The sequence below is a fragment of the Anolis sagrei genome, chromosome 13 (genome assembly GCF_037176765.1).
Source record: "Anolis sagrei isolate rAnoSag1 chromosome 13, rAnoSag1.mat, whole genome shotgun sequence".
In the NCBI taxonomy this organism is placed as follows: Eukaryota; Metazoa; Chordata; class Lepidosauria; order Squamata; family Dactyloidae; genus Anolis; species Anolis sagrei.
In genome coordinates this window covers 1,300,526-1,322,149 of record NC_090033.1, presented here as the reverse complement: position 1 = coordinate 1,322,149, position 21,624 = coordinate 1,300,526, and the positions used below count along the sequence as shown (strand labels likewise).

At 43.1% G+C, this 21,624-nt stretch overlaps 1 protein-coding gene across 1 annotated transcript in view; it reads left to right on the top strand.

The window, feature by feature from the left end:
• The window catches only part of GABRD (gamma-aminobutyric acid type A receptor subunit delta), a 55,888-nt gene extending 34,707 nt beyond the window's left edge, over nucleotides 1-21,181 (top strand). Inside the window, exons 2-9 of the mRNA XM_067472950.1 lie at nucleotides 1,013-1,125; nucleotides 2,734-2,801; nucleotides 5,188-5,408; nucleotides 7,851-7,933; nucleotides 9,663-9,800; nucleotides 11,790-11,945; nucleotides 15,009-15,220; nucleotides 17,158-21,181. Of these exons, the coding sequence (XP_067329051.1) occupies nucleotides 1,013-1,125; nucleotides 2,734-2,801; nucleotides 5,188-5,408; nucleotides 7,851-7,933; nucleotides 9,663-9,800; nucleotides 11,790-11,945; nucleotides 15,009-15,220; nucleotides 17,158-17,448 (1,282 nt within the window). The 3' untranslated portion in view covers nucleotides 17,449-21,181. The remainder of the gene's footprint in view (nucleotides 1-1,012; nucleotides 1,126-2,733; nucleotides 2,802-5,187; nucleotides 5,409-7,850; nucleotides 7,934-9,662; nucleotides 9,801-11,789; nucleotides 11,946-15,008; nucleotides 15,221-17,157) is intronic.
• The last annotated feature ends 443 nt before the right edge of the window (nucleotides 21,182-21,624 follow it).

The window sequence follows — 21,624 nt, the reverse complement described above, 5'->3', positions numbered from 1 at the left end:
CAACTGTCTGTGCAGGGTTCCATACTTCACACTTTAACAACACAACCGTTCAATGCTAAGGCTTCCCTCCAAAATGGAACTGTAGAGGAGAGTCTACTGAACGAGCCAGTATCTGCTGCATACGTTGCTTAAGTCGCATTGACTGATCATCTGCGCAGAGTTCCATACTTCACACTTTAACAACACAACCGTTCAATGCTAAGGCTTCCCTCCAAAATGGAACTGTAGAGGAGAGTCTACTGAACAAGCCAGTACCTGCCGCATATGGTGCTTAAGTCGCATTGACCGACCTTCTGCGCAGGGTTCCATACTTCACACTTTAACAACACAACCGTTCAATGCTAAGGCTTCCTGCCCAAATGGAACTGTAGAGGAGAGTCTACTGAACAAGCCAGTACCTGCCACATATGAGTACTGTCATCTGTTGAGGGGTTACGGAGGTGGAGCCATTACTTTTCACTTTAACAACACAACTGATCAATATTATATCTTCCTGCCACAATGGAACTGTAGAGGAGAGTCTACTGAACAAGCCAGTACCTGCCGCATAACAGTACTGCCATCTGTTGAGGACTTACGAAGGTGGAGGCATTACTTTTCACTTTAACAACACAACCGTTCAACACTAAGGCTTCCCGCCAAAATGGAAGTGTAGAGGAGAGTCTACTGAACAAGCCAGTACCTACCACATACGAGTACTGCCATCTGTTGAGGAGTTACGAAGGTGGAGGCATTACTTTTCATTCATGGATCATAGTAGAGGTAAAATGCCAAATGGCTGATCTGCTTACTTGAGCTTTGAGAAGCAACATGAGTAGACCAGGAGAGTCTGTGGTGAAAAGAAAGCCCCAGATCTTGGAAACTCCCGACCTGTTCTGGAGCATGCCCATCAAGAGACCATCAAGCATATCTGAGGTCCTTCAATGTTTTTCCTTGGGAGAGATACTTATGATTAAACTGTCTTTTGCATCCGTACTTACATTTCCTTCTTCTTTTCCTTCTTTTTATGCAGAGCTATGAACGACATTGGAGATTATATAGGGTCCAACATAGAAATATCTTGGTTACCCAATTTGGATGACTTGATGAAAGGTTACGCCCGGAATTTCAGACCTGGGATAGGAGGTAAGAGGTGTTGTTGTGTCATTTGTTCTCTTGTACACTGCCATTTCTTGTACACTGTCGGGACTGTGGCGCAGCTGGCTGGGAGTCAGCTGCATTAAGATCACTACTGACCGAAAGCTCATGAGTTCGAAGCCAGCCCAGGTCGGAGTGAGCTTCCGACCAATTTGTGTAGCTTGTTGTCGCCCTTTGCAGCCCAAAAGACAGTTGCATCTGTCAAGTAGGAAATTTAGGTACCACTTACGTGGGGAGGCTAATTTAACCAATTTACGAGGCCATAAAAATCTCCAGCAAGTATGCAAAGAATGAGGAAGTACTTCATCAGTGTCACAAACGGACGGTGAAGCGACAGCTCCTCTGGTGGCCAGAAGCTGGAATGTTAAATAGCCTCTGAGTGTCTGTCTAGATATGTTGTGTGTCTATGGCATTGAATGTTTGCCATGTTTATGTACATTGTAATCTGCCCTGAGTCCCCTGCGGGGTGAGAAAGAATATAAATACTGTCAATAAATAAACAATAAATAATTTAAATGTCTTGGACTGTGTGATGTATCAGCGAATGATGCGTGCAGATCCCAGTAAGGTGGCCTTTTGCAGCTGGCAGATGGTAATCTTGTCAGCGCCGATTGTGCTTAAGTGCAGGCCAAGGTCTTTAGGCACTGCACCCAATGTACTGATCACCACTGGGACCCCCTTGACTGGCTTGTACCAGAGTCTTTGCCATTCGATCTTTAAATCCTCATGTTGTGTCAGCCTTTCCAGTTGTTTCTCTGCAATCCTTCTGTCACCTGGGATTGCAACATCAACAATCCATACTTTGTTTTTTAACACAATTGTGAGGCCAGGAGTATTATGCTCCAAAACTCTTGTCTGTCTGAATCCAGAAATCCCAGAGGAGTTTGGCGTGTTCAATCTCTGTAACTTTTTCTGGCTTGTGATCCCAGCAGTTTTTGTGGCAGGCAGAAGGTATTTGTGGCACAAGTTCCAATGCATCATCTGAGCAACCGTGTTGTGCCTCTGCTTGGAGTCTGTCTGCACAATCTTCTTGCAGCAGCTGAGGATGGGATCTATTGTTTCATCGGCTTCCTTGCAGAGTCTACATTTGGGATCTGTTTGTTGTTGTTCTTGTTGTTGTTGTTAGGTCCATTATGTCCATTACACCCCTCAGCGCGCTTCTAACACTCTTCCCAAATGTGAAGTTTAGCTTCACAACTATGTATGTTTTTACTAGTTCCATGCAAATAACTTGCTCCTATTTTTATCTCATTAGAGTCCTAGAATCGTTTTGTACATGTGGCCCGCCCATTGTTATTGTGATTGTGCCTATTAGAATGTTATTTTATGACTTTGTTTATAATTTTTTTCTTGATGTAATTTGATGGTGTTGTTTATTGTTTATGCTCTGGTTTTATTTTGTTGTAATATGTTGTCCGGGCTTGGCCCCATGTAAGCCGCTCCGAGTCCCCATTGGGGAGATGGTGGCGGGGTATAAATACAGATTATTATTATTATTATTATTATTATTATTATTATTATTATTATTATGTGGGATGCAGACTTGTCCACCGCTGCTTCCAATTCAACATCCCCTCTTGTTTGTCTCCGATTCAGGCCCCCCTGTGAATGTGGCCCTAGCTATCGAAGTCGCCAGCATTGACCACATCTCGGAAGCCAATATGGTAAGTTGAGAGGAGAACAGCGTATTCTGATTTGTCATCATGTGCATTGTGACGGCATGACTGGCGCCACTTGTATGTAAATATATAGTTGAATTGTTTGGTTATTTACAGCTGTCTATCAATGTTGTTTTACATCAATTGGCTCACTCCCCCAGCTCAATTGTTTGGCTCCACCCCTTCCTGGGGAGGAGGGCAGTGCTTTCCTTTTCTTTCTACCACCAAATCGCTCAACAGATGGACGTGAGAAAGACTTGGCTCTAAGCCCTCAGTTGAGTCATCTCTTATCACCAATTCTTTAGTTTGTACTCTTAAGATTCATACTTCATGCCCAGCTCATCTGGACAACGTTGAGGAATCTTAAGCGCCTTCAAAGCAGTCTTTTGGCATCAAGAGGAAGACTTTGTGCCTTCAATATAGGTCATTGGACTGGGGTTGGGAATGTTCTGACTTCATAGCCATTAAGAAACAGGGATCTTGGAAGCTACTCAGCTGGAAAACTCCTCGGACCCAAGACAACCAGAGACTGTAATGTATATTTTCTTTACCCTTTTTGGAACATCAAGTTTAATGCCTCAGAAAGATAACTCTTTGTAAACAATAAAGCCTATTTCGAGTTATCTATAGTGTTTTGTTGGTCCTCGAGAGTTCTAGTTCTCTAAAGGAAGGCAAGAAGCAATCCCCGGCGGAAAAGTTGCCACGTCCTTGTTTTTTCACTAAGAACTATAGCCCCCAGGCAGCGACGGCACATGCATTATTCTGACAAGAGGAAGCAGAAGAAGAATCTGTTTCCTGTTTTTGCAGGGTTGCATTTTGGGCTGACAACGGTAACCGATATTCATGAACTAGTACGAGCCCTCCCACGCTTTTGGCCCTCCGTATCCGTAGTTGGAACACCTCTGACACAGCATTGCTTGGGGCATTGCAGAAATAGAAGCAATGGCTCTCATGCCTGGAGAGCGATTGCTCACTAGATGTTACTAAGAGCACATTAAAACAAACTTTTTGTGTGATGACGTTTTCTTGCCCCAGTGAAGGGAGTTGGACTGGATGGCCTTAAGTATTTTCTGTTGGTCAAGGGGATTCTGTGTGGGAAGTTTACCCCAATTCTGTCGTTGGTGGGGTTCGGAATACTCTTTGATGTAGGTGAACTATAAATCCCAGTAACTACAACTCCCAAATGTCAAGGTCTGTTTCCCCCAAACTCCATCTGTGTTCATATTTGGGCATATGGAATATTCATGCCAAGTTTGCTCCAGATCCATCATTGTTTGAGTCCACAGCACTCTCTGGATATAGGTGAACTACAACTCCCAAACTCAAGGTCAATGCCCACCAAACCCTTCTGGTATTTTCTGTCAGTCTTGGGAGTCCTGTGTGCCACTTTAGGTTCAATTCCATTATTGGTGGAGTTTGGAATTCTCTTTGATTGTAAGTAAACTATAAATCCCAGCAACTACAACTCCCAAATGTTAAGGCCTATTTTCCCCAAACTCCATCTGTGTTCATATTTGGGCATATGGAATATTCGTGCCAAGTTTGGTCCAGATCCATCATTGTTTGAGTCCACAGTGCTCTCTGGATGTAGGTGAACTACAACTCACAAGCTCAAGGTCAATGCCCATCAAACCCTTGCAGTATTTTCTGTCATGGGAGTCCTGTCATTTTCTGTAATTTTTGTCGTGGGAGTCCTGTGTGCTACATTTGGTTCAATTTCATCATTAGTGGAGTTCAGAATGCTCTTTGATTGTAGGTGAACTATAAATCCCAGCAACTACAACTCCCAAATGCTGTGGCCCACATGGGGGTTCTGTGTGGGAGGTTTGGCCCAATTTCGTCGTTTGTGGCATTTGGTATGCTCTCGTAGGTGAATTATAAATCCCGGTAACTACAACTCCCAAATGTCAAGGCCTATTTCCCCCCAAACTCTATCTGTGTTCGTATTTGGGCATTTTGAGTATCAGTACCAAGTTTGGTCCAGATCCATCATTGTTTGAGTCCACAGTGCTCTCTGGATGGAGGTGAACTACAACTCCCAAACTCAAGGTCAATGCCCATCAATGCCCATATTGGTCATGGGAGTCCTGTGTGCCAAGTTTGGTTCAATTCCATCCTTGGTGGAGTTCAGAATTCTCTTTGATTGTAAATCAACTATAAATCCCAGTAACTATAACTCCCAAATGACAATATCAATTTTTTTTGAGTGATGGTCACTCTTTGGGTTAGTTGGTGTCTTGTGTCCAAATTTGGCGGCAATTTGTCCAGTGGTTTTTGAGTTCTGTTCATCCCACAAACCAACATGACATTTTTATTTCTATAGATTCATTGCAATATGGCTGAAGTATGACAGCCCTGCACTGACATCCTATCTGATGGTTCTTGTCCTTAGGAATACACAATGACGGTTTTCCTGCATCAGAGCTGGCGGGATGACCGGCTGTCCTACAACCACACCAATGAGACTCTGGGCCTGGACAGTCGCTTTGTGGACAAGCTCTGGTTGCCGGACACCTTCATCGTCAATGCAAAGTCGGCCTGGTTTCACGACGTCACCGTGGAGAACAAGCTCATCCGATTGCAGCCGGACGGGGTCATCCTGTATAGCATCAGGTAAAAGGTCAAAAGGATTGAGGCCCCTTCCACACAGAGGTATAATATCCACGTTGAACTGGATTATATGGCAGTGTGGACTCAGATAATGCAGTTCAAAACTATGGTTCTGGTGGTGAAAACTAGGGGGCGCTGGTGCTTTGCTTCTACAGTGTTGCTAAAGTTCTGGTGGTGAAAATTTCAGAACTCTAACAAAACTTTCAAAATTTCATTATTATTTCATTATTAGTGATTTTTATGACAGTGTTGGGGTTCAGCCTGCGTGTGAACCTGAACCTGATTCTCTGATTGCTGAACCTGAACCTGATTCTCTGATTGTATTTCCTGATGCTACTGAACATGTATTTTTCCCTGATGGTAATGAAAATGTTGATTCTGAGGTCAGTGGCTTGGAAAGTGAAACTACACAGCCTGATGAGAATGTTGCAGAGCCAAGCGGTGATAGCTCTTCAGAGGAGTTAGCACCTGTCTTCTTTAATGAGGATAGAAAAAGACAGATTTGGAAAAACAGGAGTGAATCGCAGAGTCTGCGAAGGTCAAGCAGATTAAGGGAAAAGGAAACACAGGCTTCAAAGCCTGGAGGCGTGTCACGAAACAGTTTCTTCAGTTTTAAGTGCCTCTCGCCAGGTTATTTATTTATTTATTTGGGGTTCTTTTACCCCGCCCTTCTCACCCCGAAGGGTTGTCTCGTTAGATCAGGCATCGTTTAGACTGAGGCATTACCTTGGCAGATTTCCCGTTTCCCGTGGCCTACATCCCAAGAGGCTTCTAGTGCTCCAAGTACGGTTAGTGAATTGCTAACAGGTTCCAGGTTTTTACAGTGTGGCTTTTGGATATTGATCTAGTTCATGGATATTCTTGACTGCTGAATTTTACCGTGGCTTTTTGACTTTGCATTTTCTTCTATTTTGTAACCATTTTTCACCAATAAAAAGGGATTGTTTTTCCCACAGTCAAGTGTGGTGGATTGTTAGCTTATGGTCTCGTTTCCTGCTCTGGGTTGCAACAGACAGAACCTATTAGGAACTGCCATTTATAATGACATTTTGAAAGTTGTGTTAGATTTCTGAAATTTTCACCACCAGAACTTTAGCAACACTGTAGAAGCAAAGCACCAGCCCCCCCCTAGTTTTCACCAGCAGAACTTTAGTTTTGTAAGTACTTTAGAACCATTTAGAACCATGGATTGCACATGCCTAGTGTGTGTGTGTGTATATATAATATTTATAATATTATGAAATACAATATAATACTACTACTACTACTACTACTACTAATAATAATAATAATATGATATTATAATTATATATCTTATATTACATGTAATATTACTAATAATATTACAATATAATGGTACTAATAATACTAATACTAATAATATAATTATATATTTTATATTACATGTAATATTGCTAATAATATTACAATATAATGGTATAGTACAATATAGTAATATTTAATACTGATCTTGTACTATGCTAATAATATAATATATTTGTGCTGGTACGGCTGTACCAGGAGCTCCAACTTTATTTTCTTTCTGTTATCTGTTTGCAGTCATAGGGCAGGCCACCTGTCCATCATAATTAAGCTTTGGTTCCGCCCCTTGTTCAGGGCTCTGGGAGGGAAAGGAGCCATTTTGGGCAGTCTCGCACAAGGTAGCTAAGCTATAGGATGTAGACTAGCTCGTCCCGTAGAAAAGCTTCCTTTCTCAAGAACATCCGGGGATACAGAAACAGAAATTCCAGGGGAAAGGTCCCAAAAGCTCTGGCTGAGAGCTCACAGCATCAGAGGGAAACAGCCCTGAAGTTTTCTAAGAATTCTCGAAGGGAGAATAGCATTACAGATCCAAGGAACTCCAGCTGAAATATCTACAAACCTTGGCTGGTAGGTCTACTCGATGCCCAGACGCATTTGGAATCGGTAGTAGGACCCACATCAACCAGGGCTAAATAATAGACAGCCTAGGAGAGGTTAAAAAGGGTTTTTTCTTACAGAGAAAGTACAGTTAATCAAAGTCAGGTACCAGTCCATTGAGGACTAGACTAAGAAAGCCTTGAAGTGTTGTTTGAACCTTTGAAGATTTGTTATTTGTTCCACAATAAAGACTTTGTTGTATCATTAAAGACTCTAAAGACCATCACTTCAGAAAAATCCCTGAGAATCTCTCTTTGAGGCACCCTCGCTTCCCGCTGGGCTTAAAGTATACGTCCTATACGAAAGATAATTGTTACAGGCCCAGCGCATGACAGAACAATATTGTATGTATATATATATATCTTGTAAGCCGCTCTGAGTCCCCTTCGGGGTGAGAAAGGTGGCATAGAAATGTCGTAAATAAATAAATGTACCACAGGTTGAGAACCACTGCGATACATCAACATGTTTGGAGCCATTGATGTCAATGTAATCATTGTCTTTTATTGTCTCTCTTTTTGGTAGGATTACCTCGACAGTGGCCTGCGACATGGACCTCACGAAATATCCCATGGATGATCAGGAGTGCATGCTCGATTTGGAGAGCTGTGAGTTGAACCCTATGAGAGCTTTGAAGAGGGTGGCCAACAATAGTAGGCGCAAGACAAGGCATGGAGCATCCACTTTGCTTGCGTTGCATCCAATGGCCCTCCTTCTCTCGCGTGCCCAGATCATGGTTGCATACTGGGACACATAATCATCATCATCATCATCATCATCATCACACTTTATTTATGTGCCATCTTTCTCACCCCGAAGGGGACTCACAGCAGCTTACAAATACACACACACACACACGTGCGCACACACACGTGCGCACACACAATATATTATATTATTTGCATAGTACAATACCAGTAATACCAGTATCAGTATCATATCCAGATCGTTGGGCCCTGTTCCTGGACATTGGAAGTTGGCCATAAGGTTGGGCTGGAGGAGTTAGGAATTCCTAGAGGAGTTAAATAAATAATCATCGTGGTTTTATTTTTTTATATTCTTTTGTATTGCTTTAATTGCGAAATTGTAGTTAATAATAATAATAATACCATGCTGTGTAAGACATGGCAGTTAGATAGGCTTACATGTGGAATACAGATTGCAGATAATAATAATAATGAGAAGGGCGGCATATAAATGTAAATAAAATAAATAGTAATGAGACACCTCAGCAAGCCAGAGTCCAAAAGTGACAGGCTAAAACATGGAACCTCAAGCCATGGCTGATACCAAATAAGAGAGTATTATTATTATCATCATTAATACTCTCTTATTTGGTAAAAGCCATGGCTTGAGGTTCCGGGTTTTAGCCTGCCACTTCTGGACTCTTGCTTGCTGAGGTGTCTCATTACTATTTATTTTATTTACATTTATATACCACCCTTCTCATCCCGAAGGGGACTCAGAGTGGCTTACGCTCTCTCTCTCTCTCTCTCTATATATATATATATACACACACAAACACACACAATATATATTATATTATCAGTATAGTACAATATCAGTATTATATATTACTATATTGTACTATATTGTACTATACCAGTATATTGTAATATTATTAGTAATATTACATGTAAGATAAAATATATAATTATAATATCATATTATTATATTGTATTATATTATAATATTATATTATATGTATATACAATATATTATATCACATTATATTATATTATATTATATTATTAGCATAGCACAGGAGAGAAGGTGAAACTGTCCCCTGGCCCCCTCTCTCTTCACTCTGGCCCAGCTGGTCCTGGGGGGGGGGGGTGTACTATCTCTATCTCCTTGAAGGTACTCAGAGCAGATTACAACATAACAGAGATAGGCAACATTCAGTGCCTTTAATACAGTGGAATAACAATGACCCACAATGACCTAGGGCCGCCTCTGTTCCCAGGTAATCCATGTTGCTTGTGGTGTGAAACGATTGTTTGGTGAAATGGGATTCAATTCCAAGATGAAATCAGGGGGAGTAGAGTGAATCAGTCAGATAATTTAGATCAGTTCATTGCCATGACAAAGGACCACATTTTGTGAGATGAAGAGATTTCTCAGGTGGGCGGCTTTGGTAATGAATTTGGCTCCGCAGCGCACGGAGTGTCGACTCTCCCCAGAAAGAAAACAAGACCATTTGGTAATTGGGTCCCAGTTGGTTCTTCTGACCCCAAGCGGTTGGAAATATGGAGACCTCACCTTGGCAGGCAGACAACAATCAAACAAAAATATGCACAATGTCTTCCGTATTTATTCTCCCATCTCGTTTGACAGATGGCTATGCCTCCGAGGATATTGTCTACCGCTGGTCCGAAAACCAGGATCAGATCCATGGGTTGGATAAGCTGCAGCTCGCTCAGTTCACCATCACCAGTTACCGCTTCACAACAGAAGTCATGAACTTCAAATCTGGTAAACAAACCCTTCAGTCCTTCCTACAGATAGCATAACTTGTAGAGAGAATAAAAACAGCACTCAAATCTCCTCCTATTCTGCTGGCAGCTATATGAATACTTGGAATGTTTATTATTTTACAATAATGTCTTGCGTGATTCATCACGGTACAAAAGTAAATAATTAGTTATCACACGACGTAGCACAATTTTCGTTCCTGGGTTATAAATGCCATCCCCTAATGGGTTCTATCATTAAAAAAACACGTGTGTTGTCGTGTGCTGGGCCTGTGATAATGTCTGTTTACAGGACGCGCTTTCTGTATGCCCAACGGGACGCCAGGGGTGCCTCAGCTAAAGGGTCCCTTATTTATTTATTTATTTATTTATTTATTTATTTATTTATTTACAGTGCTTATATTCCGCCCTTCTCACCCCGCAGGGGACTCAGGGCGGATTACAGTAAACACATATATGGCAAACATTCAATGCCAGTTTGACAAACCACGTTTAACACACAAATACACCAAGGCTATTTAACTTTTTTCTGGCCGCCAGGGGAGCTGCTGCTTTCCATCATCCATCAACGACACCGATGAAGTTCTTCCGCATTCCACATTCCCCGGAGTCTTTTTTCTTTATGGCCTCATAAATTAGTTAAATTTAGCCTCCCACACAAGGTGGTGCCTTATTTTCCTACTTGACAGATGCAACTGTCTTTCGGGTTGCAAAGGTCAACAACGGGCTACACAATGGCTGGACACCCACTCCAGCCCGGGCTGGCTTCGAACCCATGACCTTTTGGTCAGAGTGATCTTAATGCAGCTGACACTCAGCCAGCTGCGCCACAATCCCGGTGCCTTAGGTTTCCCAACGCTGTTTTAATAGACCAAAATATAAAACATAAAGTTAGCTCCCCGCCAAAGCAGTACCTATTTATCTACTCACAGGCAGTACATAAACAGTACACAAACTACATAAACAGAGGTAAAGGCTTCCCATCTTTTTTCATCTCCGGCATCTGGAGGCTGTGCTCGAATCCAGCCACCGGGGTGTGTGTGTGTGCTTTGTTGTGCTTAGATTCTCCCCCAATTGAATCGTCGGCATGTCCACATGGGCACCTTTTATTGCCTCCCTGCCAAAGTGGTACCTATTTATTAGGGCTGGGCAACCACGGAAAAATTTGTTTCTAAACTCGATTCGTTTTTCGGGGTTTTTTGCGTTTCGATATTTAAAAGAATTCCGAAATTTTCCTTTAAAAAAGTTCGATATTTATGAAATTTCGTAAAATTACGAAACAATACGAAACGAATACGAAACGAATCGATTCGTTAATGGCGGACGCGACCGCGCAATACACTAAAAAACCTCCATATGGGACAGGGGGAACTTCCGAAGCTTCCCTCTCCCTCTGTTGTTGACTGTTGGTGTGATATTTATATATTTTTTTTCACTGATTAAACAAACAACAGCTATAAAACTTGCCCCAGACATGCGGAAATAATAACGAAACGATTTCGAAACGAATACGAAACGAGTACAAAACGAATACGAAGCAATTACGAAACGAATTGAAAAATTCGTTTCGTTTTTTAGATGCTCCTGAATGGTTCGTTATCGCTTCGTAACCAAAAAAAATAACGAATTTTTAACGAATTACGAAATTACGAAACGAAACCGCCCAGCCCTACTATTTATCTCACTCACATTACTGTTTTTGAACTGCTAGGTGATGGTTGGGAGCTCACCCCAACCCGGGCTTGAACTGTCAACCTTTCGATCGGCAAAATTTTCTGCAGCTGGCGGTTTAACACGCTGTGCTGAAGCCCGTCAAGACACTCTCCCTCAGACTAATTGACTTTGCTCTGACATTGGGAGGATAAAATGGGACAGGAGACCTGATAAAAGACCTTGAACTTCATGTAAGAAAGATGTGATAGCAATATTTTTGCATTACAGTTATTTTATTTTTAAAATCTTTTAAATTATTCTTTTTCCTGTCACCCAGCTGGCCAGTTTCCCCGGCTGAGCCTCCACTTCCACTTGAGGAGGAATCGAGGGGTCTACATCATCCAGTCCTATGTGCCTTCCATCCTCCTGGTTGCAATGTCTTGGGTTTCTTTCTGGATCAGCCAGTCTGCGGTGCCTGCCCGCGTTTCGTTAGGTAAAAGTGTTGGGGAGGATCTTTTTCAAAAAGTTACTCCTCCAGGATCATGAATGGAGCAGATGAAACTCATTGCATTCTGTTGTCGAAGGATTCGCATTCTATTGCATTCTATTGTCCCTATATGTTGATCTTTGTACCCTGTGTTCGGCATATGTTTCTTAAATATTAAATTGTACGAGGGTTATCCAGAAAGTAAGGTTCCAATTTTTTTAAATACAAAGAATGAATATATTTTAGTAAAACTTACAAAGATTGCAGCATAGGTATTACATTATTTTTCCACATAATCATAATTCAGCTCAATTCATTTTGTCATCTGTTGGATGAATTTTTGATGCCTGTGTAATAGACGTTTCTCCCCGCCTTTGTCAGCCAGTACGTCACTTTGATTTTCACCTCTTCGTCATCATCAGAAAAGTGTTTTCCACCCAGGTGTTCCTTCAATTTAGCGGACAGGTGACAGTCACTGTGTGCTGTGAGGGGTGGCTTAAAACATCCCAACCAAAGGAAGTCAATAACTCTTGTGTTGCATGAGCGGTGTGCGGACGCGCATTGTCATGAAGGAGACAGACTCCCACAGTCAGCATCCCATCACATTTGTTTTGGATTTCTCTGCAAAGTTTCTTCATGGTCTCACAATATATGCCTTACTCATTTTGTTACATGCTGTCTTAACAGTACGCCCTCTCCATAAACTGAATCGATTTTGGGATGAATTGCAGTGGGGTTCATGCCCTTAGTATTTAGGTAGCATATTACAGTGCGAACTTAGCACTTGGAGGGAAACGGAATGAGGACACTCATCTCTAACCTTCACCAGAATGCCAGTTGATGAGCTACTGATGACTGGCACTGCTCATTCGCTTCCACTACACAGCAGAATTTCCCAGTGAAAACTTTACTCTTGGAGGGAAACAGAATGAGGACGCTCATCTCTAACCTTCATCAGAATAGCAGTTGATGAGCTACTGATGACTGGCACTGCTCATTCGCTTCCGCTGACTTTCCGCTACACAGCAGAATTTCCCAGCGAAAACTTTACTCTTGGAGGGAAACAGAACGAGGACGCTCATCTCTAACCTTCATCAGAATAGCAGTTGATGAGCTACTGACGACTGGCACTGCTCATTCGCTTCTGCTGGATTTCGGCTACACAGCAGTGATACTAATTTCCTAAAACTTTGCACTTGGAGGGAAACGGAATGAGGACACTCATCTCTAACCTTCACCAGAATGCCAGTTGATGAGCTACTGATGACTGGCACTGCTCATTCGCTTCCGCTGACTTTCCGCTACACAGCAGAATTTCCCAGTGAAAACTTTACTCTTGGAGGGAAACAGAATGAGGACGCTCATCTCTAACCTTCATCAGAATGGCAGTTGATGAGCTACTGACGACTGGCACTGCTCATTCGCTTCTGCTGGATTTCGGCTACACAGCAGTGATACTAATTTCCTAAAACTTTGCACTTGGAGGGAAACGGAATGAGGACACTCATCTCTAACCTTCACCAGAATGCCAGTTGATGAGCTACTGATGACTGGCACTGCTCATTCGCTTCCGCTGACTTTCCGCTACACAGCAGAATTTCCCAGTGAAAACTTTACTCTTGGAGGGAAACAGAATGAGGACGCTCATCTCTAACCTTCATCAGAATGGCAGTTGATGAGCTACTGACGACTGGCACTGCTCATTCGCTTCTGCTGGATTTCGGCTACACAGCAGTGATACTAATTTCCTAAAAATTTGCACTTGGAGGGAAACGGAATGAGGACACTCATCTCTAACCTTCACCAGAATGCCAGTTGATGAGCTACTGACGACTGGCACTGCTTATTTGCTTCTGCTAGCTTTCCACTACACAACAGTGATACTAACTTCCTCTGTGAAAATTCCCCACGAGAGCTACATGCCTTGTAACCTTACTTTCCGGAAATCCCTCATACAGCACGAGTTTCACACTTGGAGGGAAACGGAATGAGGATGCTAATCTCTAACCTTCACCACAATGCCAGTTGATGAGCTTCTGACGACTGGCACTGCTCGTTCGCTTCCCCTGACTTCCTGTTACATAGCAGTGATACTGACTTCCTCTGTGAAAATTCCCCACAAGAGCTACATGCCTTGTAACCTTACTTTCCAGATATCCCTCATACAGTGCGAGCTTCACACTTGGAGGGAAACGGAATGAGGACGCTGATCTCTAACCTTCACCACAACACCAGTTGATGAGCTACTGACGACTGGCACTGCTTGTTGGTTTCGCTGGCTTTCTGCTACACGGCAGTGATACCAACTTCCTCCAAGAAAACTTCCTGCGAGAGCTACATGCCTTGACAACACGAACTTCATACTTGGAGGGAAACGGAATGAGGACGCTGATCTCTAACCTTCACCACTTCACCAGTCGATGAGCTACTGACAACTGGCACTGCTTGTTGGTTTCGCTGGCTTTCCGCTACACGGCAGTGATACCAACTTCCTCTGCGAAAATTCCCCTTGAGAGCTATGTGCCTTGTAATCTTACTTTCAGGATAATCCTCGTATTATAATGCCTTGTTTTGATATACAGTAGAGTCTCACTTATCCAACATAAATGGGCCGGTGGAACGTTGGATAAGCGAATATATTGGATAATAAGGAGGGATTAAGGAAAAGCCTATCAAACGTCAAATTACGTTATGATTTTACAAATTAAGTACCAAAAACATCCGTTCAATACACGGTAACATTATGTAGTAATTACTGTATTTACGAATTTAGCACCAAAACATCGCAATGTATTGAAACAGCTGTGGATCCAAATGGGCGCCAGACTGTGTTGGATAATACACAACGTTGGATGAGCGAAGGTTGGATAAGCGAGACTCTACTGAATGTAAATTTTGTATGTATTTTATGTCACTGCCTTGAGTCATTAAGAGAGCTGGGTAACAAATAAAATTTATTAGTATTTATTGTTATATCATTATATTGCTATATTATATGAGGGTGGGTGAAAAAGTTTTGCCTCCTGTGCCATCAAAGCGTTCCGATATGCTTTTCCCTTCTCCATCCAGGTATAACGACTGTTCTGACCATGACCACCCTGATGGTGAGTGCCCGGTCTTCGCTCCCAAGAGCGTCCGCCATCAAAGCCTTGGACGTGTACTTCTGGATCTGCTACGTCTTTGTCTTTGCCGCGCTGGTGGAATATGCATTTGCCCATTTCAATGCAGACTACATGAAAAAGCAAAAAGACAAGCTAAAGAGCAGCCGACAGATGGAAGAGGTCAGTAAGACCCTCTGATAATCTATATCAATAAAACTGTAATGTTCGGTTGTGGGATTAACAGAACTCCAAAACCACTGGACGAATTGACACCAAATTTGGACACAAGACACCTCTCAGGTCAACAAGTGGCCACCACTCATAAAAATACTGAAAAACACCACAGAAGGGACTTAAAAAGCCAAAAAAACAAACAAAAAACATTACAAAGTAGCAACGAAAATAATGTTCAGGTTAGGGGTCACCACAACATGAGGGACTCTATTAAGGGGTCGCGGTTGAGAAACATTGTCGTAGACTAAGGCCAACCTCTCACTGTGAGGCCTACCTCACAGACTGAGACCTTTCTCCCACTGAGGCGTTCTCTCACACATGTCAAATTTGGTCCAGTGAATGAAAATACATCCTCCATATCAGATATTTACATTACGATTAGTCACAGTAGCAAAATGACAGTTACGACGTAACAACGAAAATAATGTTATGGTTGGGGGTCACCACAACATGAGGGACTCTATTAAGGGGCCGCGGCATTAGGAAGGTTGAGAAACACTGTCATAGACTAAGGCCAACCTCTCACTGTGAGGCCTACCCCACAGACTGAGACCTCGGGGGTCACCACAACATGAGGGACTCTATTAATGGATCGCGGCATTAGGAAGGTTGAGAAACACTGTCGTAGACTAAGGCCAGCCTCTCACTGTGAGGCCTACCCCACAGACTGAGACCTTTCTCCCACTGAGGTGTTCTCTCACACAGGCCAAATTCGGTCCAGTGAATGAAAATACATCCTCCATATCAGATATTTACATTACGATTAGTCACAGTAGCAAAATGACAGTTACGAAGTAACAATGAAAATAATGTTCAGGTTAGGGGTCACCACAACATGAGGGACTCTATTAAGGGGTCGCGGCATTAGGAAGGTTGAGAAACACTGTCGTAGACTAAGGCCAACCTCTCACTGTGAGGCCTACCTCACAGACTGAGACCTTTCTCCCACTGAGGCATTCTCTCAGACAGGCCAAATTTGGTCCAGTGATTGAAAATACATCCTCCATATCCGATATTTACATTACAATTCGTCACAGTAGCAAAATGACAGTTACGACGTAACAACGAAAATAATGTTATGGTTGGGGGTCACCACAACATGAGGGACTCTATTAAAGGATCGCGGCATTAGGAAGGTTGAGAAACACTGTCGTAGACTAAGGCCAGCCTCTCACTGTGAGGCCTACCCCACAGACTGAGACCTTTCTCCCACTGAGGCGTTCTCTCACACATGTCAAATTTGGTCCAGTGAATGAAAATACATCCTCCATATCAGATATTTACATTACGATTAGTCACAGTAGCAAAATGACAGTTATGAAGTAGCAACGAAAATAATGTTATGGTTGGGGGTCACCACAACATGAGGGACTCCATTAAGGGGTCGCGGCATTAGGAAGGTTGAGAAACACTGTCATAGACTAAGGCCAACCTCTCACTGTGAGGCCTACCTCACAGACTGAGACCTTTCTCCCACTGAGGCGTTCTCTCACACAGGTTTCTCTTAGACAGAGATTGTCCTCACACTCCTCAGAATGACACTAGATTTGTCCTGCTAACTCTTAACAGGCTTCGGCCTATTCACTTTCCTCAGGACAACGCTAGCTTTGGCCAACCTCTCACTGTGAGGCTTACCTCACAGACTGAGACCTTCTCCCACTGAGGCGTTCTCTCACACAGGCTTCTCTCAGACAGAGGTTTACCTCACACTCCTCAGGACGACACTAGCTTTCTCCCCATAACTCTTAACAGGCTTCAGCCTATTCACTTTCTTCAGCACAACACAAGCTTTGGCCCACTGACTCTAACAGGCTTCGGCCTACTAACTGGTTTGCAACCAGTTGTCTCTTCAATTGTTTTCCCCCTTCTCTTTCTCATCTCAGGTGAACGTGAAGAATGCCATTGTGATGTTTTCCCTTTCAATCGCCGGCGTGAACCAGGAGCTGGCGGTTTCCAACCGGCAACGCAGAGTCCCCAAAAACCTTCCCGGATCCACCGAAGTCGAAACGGGGGAGATGAAAAAGCCACAGGAGACTAAACCAGAGAAGAAAACGGGCCTGAAATCCCTCTTCAAGCCCATTGACGCAGACACCATTGATATCTACGCCCGGGCGGTGTTCCCGGCAGCCTTTGCCGCCGTCAACGTCATTTACTGGGTGGCTTATACGATGTGACGGAAAGGAGAACGGAAGCCAGTTGCATTAACGGGGAATATCCCAGGCGCAGCAGAACCTTGCATGGTGGGATCCAGCTTTGGTCCACTTTTTCAGAGACTTCCGAAGCCAGAAGGATGTTCTGCCATTACGAAGGATTGTTGTGTGTCGCTGTCTTTGTCCACTTCTTTAGCATCTGCGGAGCAAGGCAGACACCGCCATCTTCCCAAGTTTGTCATGGAATATCTCCTACTACTTCCTAACTCTGCATGACGAGAGGAAGGCCGTTCGTTTCCCACTATTTTGGTTTCAAAAAGCCCATCTTGTGAATTGTGACCAGGTCAAAGCAAACTTCGAGGGTCGCCCGAGAATCATCTGGAAAAGGGGATGGAGACGAACGGAATGAGAGGAGCACAACGGGATTAGGCTGAGCACAAGGCTGGATGGTACCGTCTTGTCGAATCTTGGAAGTTACCTTCTGGAACTGAAGGAATGGTCAGGAGAAGACTGGCAGTCAACTTCTTTGTAGTCCTGACCATCCTGTTTCTTACTCAACTCTGCAGCACTGTAGATGTTAACTGCTGCACTGTTTATATCCTGTCGTTTAACTCGGCGGTTCCAAACCTTGTTTTGACCAGGGACCACTTTGACCAGGGACCACTGGACCACTCTTTGGATCAGGAACCACTGGACCAAGGACCACTTTGACAAGGGACCACTTGACCAGGGACCACTTTGACCACGGACCACTGGACCAGGGTCAAAGGGACCACTTTGACCAGGGTCCACTTTGACCAGAGACTACTTTGACTAGAGACCACTTTGATCAGAGACCACTTTGACCACAGACCACTGGACCAGGGTCAAAGGAACCACTTTGACCAGGGTCCACTTTGACCAGAGACCACTTTGATCAGAGACCACTTTGATCAGAGACCACTTTGACCACGGACCACTGAACCAGGGACCACTTTGACCAGGGTCCCCTTTGATCAGAGACCACTTTGACCACGGACCACTGGACCAGGGACCACTTGACCAGGGACCACTTTGACCAGGGACCACTTGAGCAAGAACCACTTGGTCAATTCACTAGGGACCATTTTGACCAGGGACCACTGGACCAGGGACCACTTTGACCAGAGAGTAATCCCAGAGTAATGGTTGAAACCAGCTACAGAACAAAGTTATCGACCACACATACGGACTGAGTAGGACATGATCTTATCTTGGCGATTTGGCTTATTTGTTTTTAATCAATATGCATTTTAACTCGTGATTGTATGATGTTTCTAGACTGTACTATTAGCCGGTCTGAGTCCCTCTACGGAGGTTGAGAAGATCGGGATAGAAAAGTTTGAAATAAATAAATAAATTTGACCAGGAGCCACTTGACCAGGGACCAATTCACGAAGGACCATTTTGACTAGGGATCACTTTGACCCCTGGACCTCTTTGACCAGAGACCACTTTGACCAGGGACCACTCTCCAACATTAGTACCAAAAGGGTTACGAATAAGTTTTTTTCATCAACTTTCGATCTGGTTTGGTTATTTGGGGTGCTGATTCAGGAAACTGTCTTGGATAGACCACATCAGCTGATTCAGAAAATTGCATTGGATAGACCACATCAGCTCTAGTTTCTGATAGAGATCATAAACCACCCAGTAGTCTCCATCTGCTCGCCCACAGAAAACCATATTTAATAACCTAGAATTGATGTGGTAGTACAATAGAGTCTCGCTTATCTGACATAAACGGGCTGGCAGAATGTCGGATAAATGAAAATGTCGGATAATATGGAGTCTCCTACTCTTACCCGTCTGACACAAATACTAACAACAGGGAATCAAAGAGTTAAGGCACGGCAATACCCCGGGGCTGGAGAGGCCCAACGGATGAGGAGCCTGGAAATTGTTGCACAGCAAGGAGATCTTAGCCACGTCCCATGCCCAAGACACACAGACAAGAGTAGAAAAATCTTTACTCTTAATAGCAAAGGTGAAATACAAACTTGCAAGGTTACATACAAAATACAAACAGTGCAAGAAACTTACATAGTCTTTGTAAGTAACACAAAACAAGGCATCTTCGTCTTAAGTCAAATGAGAAAGCAAAACATAAACCTTGAGTTAACCGCTATTCCATCATAGCCTCCTTTAGAGCAGCATAACGGCTTCTCTCCAACCTGCTCCTCAGGGCAGAGCCTTTGAGCAAAAGCTCTCCAGAACTGTATTCTAAAAACCCATAGAGTTATACCCTATCGGGTGTACTCCAAGATTGCTGGTTGACCTACATTACCAGCTGCACATAATAATTACCATCATAAGGTTATTCTTCAACACACACACTTGGTCCTGCTACAACTTACTATAACAGAAATCACAGAGGGAAGAAGGGAGGATGCTGGTTGACCTACATTACCAGTTGCACATCATAATTACCATCATAAGGTTTTTCTTCGACACACACATACTTGGTCCTGCTACAACTTACCGTAACAGAAATCACATAGGGAAGGAGGGAGGATGCTGGTTAACCTACATTACCAGCTGCACAAAATAATTACCATCATAAGGTTTTCCTTCAACACACACACTTGGTCCTGCTACAACTTACCGTAACAGAAATCATAGAGGGAAGGAGGGAGGATGCTAGTTGACCTACATTACCAGCTGCACATAATAATTACCATCATAAGGTTTTTCTTCAACACACACACACTTGGTCCTACCACAACTTACCGTAACAGAAATCACAGAGGGAAGGAGGGAGGATGCTGGTTGACCTACATTACTAGCTGCACATAATAATTACCATCATAAGGTTTTTCTTCAGCACACACACACTTGGTCCTACTACAACTTACCATAACAGAAATGACAGAGGGAAGGAGGGAGGATGCTGATTGACCTATATTACCAGCTGCACACAATAATTACCATCTTCAATATACACACACTTGGTCCTGCTACAACTTACTGTAACAGAAATCACAGAGGGAAGGAGGGAGGATGCTGGTTGATACTGTATTGGTTGGTTGTGAGAGTTCTGTGTGCCAAGTTTGGCTCAATTCCATCATTGGTGGAGATCAGAATACTCTTTGATTGTAAGTGAACTATAAATCCCAGCAATGACTTACTGTCATTGAAATGCAACTGTGAACCTGCCTTTCCAGCTGGCCTTCTATCATTTACTTTTAAATAAAGACAAACTAGATATCGGCATATCTAGAAACATATCTTTCATGCGGTAACTGGGATGCTATTAGTGACAAACACATGCCTAAGTATGTGCTATGCATAGAGTAACATATATTTGGAAGACAACAGCAGGCCATTGTATGTAGTAGCACATTGGACATTGCACCTACTCATTGCTGGAGTAACCCTAGTTCCACTTGCATAGTGCGGACCTTGGATTGTGGTTCAAGAGGAGCAGAGATAATGTTTTTGTATACCTCCCCTTTTTTATTTAATTATATTATAAACAATGTGAAATTTAATTTAATTATATTATAAACAATATAAACAATTACCATTTTTAACAAGACAAAACTCACCATTGTTTACCAAAAGCTTTTCAAGTTTTATCTGAATTCTTGAATTCGTTAGTTCACAGCATGCAAAAAAAAATCATATAAATTTACCATTCAACTTAAGCATCTCTCCATGGTCTAAAAGTGACTGTGGAACTGCCCGAAACTCGCTGTTGTTCTTAATGAAATTAATAAAGGGAAACCCTATTGAAAAGCTTAGTTCTGGCTGGTCATTTCTTTTCACTTTGTACAGTAAAGAAATAATGGAGGAAAAGGAGAAGGAGAAGAAGGAGGAGGAGGATGAGGATGGAGAAGGAGAAGATGAGGGGGAGAAGGAGATGGAGATGAGATGGAGGAAAAGGAGAAGAAGATGAAGGAGGAGGAGAAGAATGGGAAGGAGAAGAAGAGGAGGGGGAAGGAGGAGGAGAAGAGCAAGAAGATGGAGGAGAAGAAGAAGGAAGAGAAGAGAAAGGAGAAGAAGAGGAGGAGGAAGGCGAAGGAGATGAGATGGAGATGGGATGGAGGAAAAAAAGAAGAGGAAGGAGGAGGAGGAGGAAAAGAAGAAGAGGAAGGAGAAGGAGAGGAGGAGGAAGGAGAAGATGAGATGGAGGAAAAGGAGAAGAAGATGGAGGAGGAGGAGAACAGGAAGGAGAAGAAG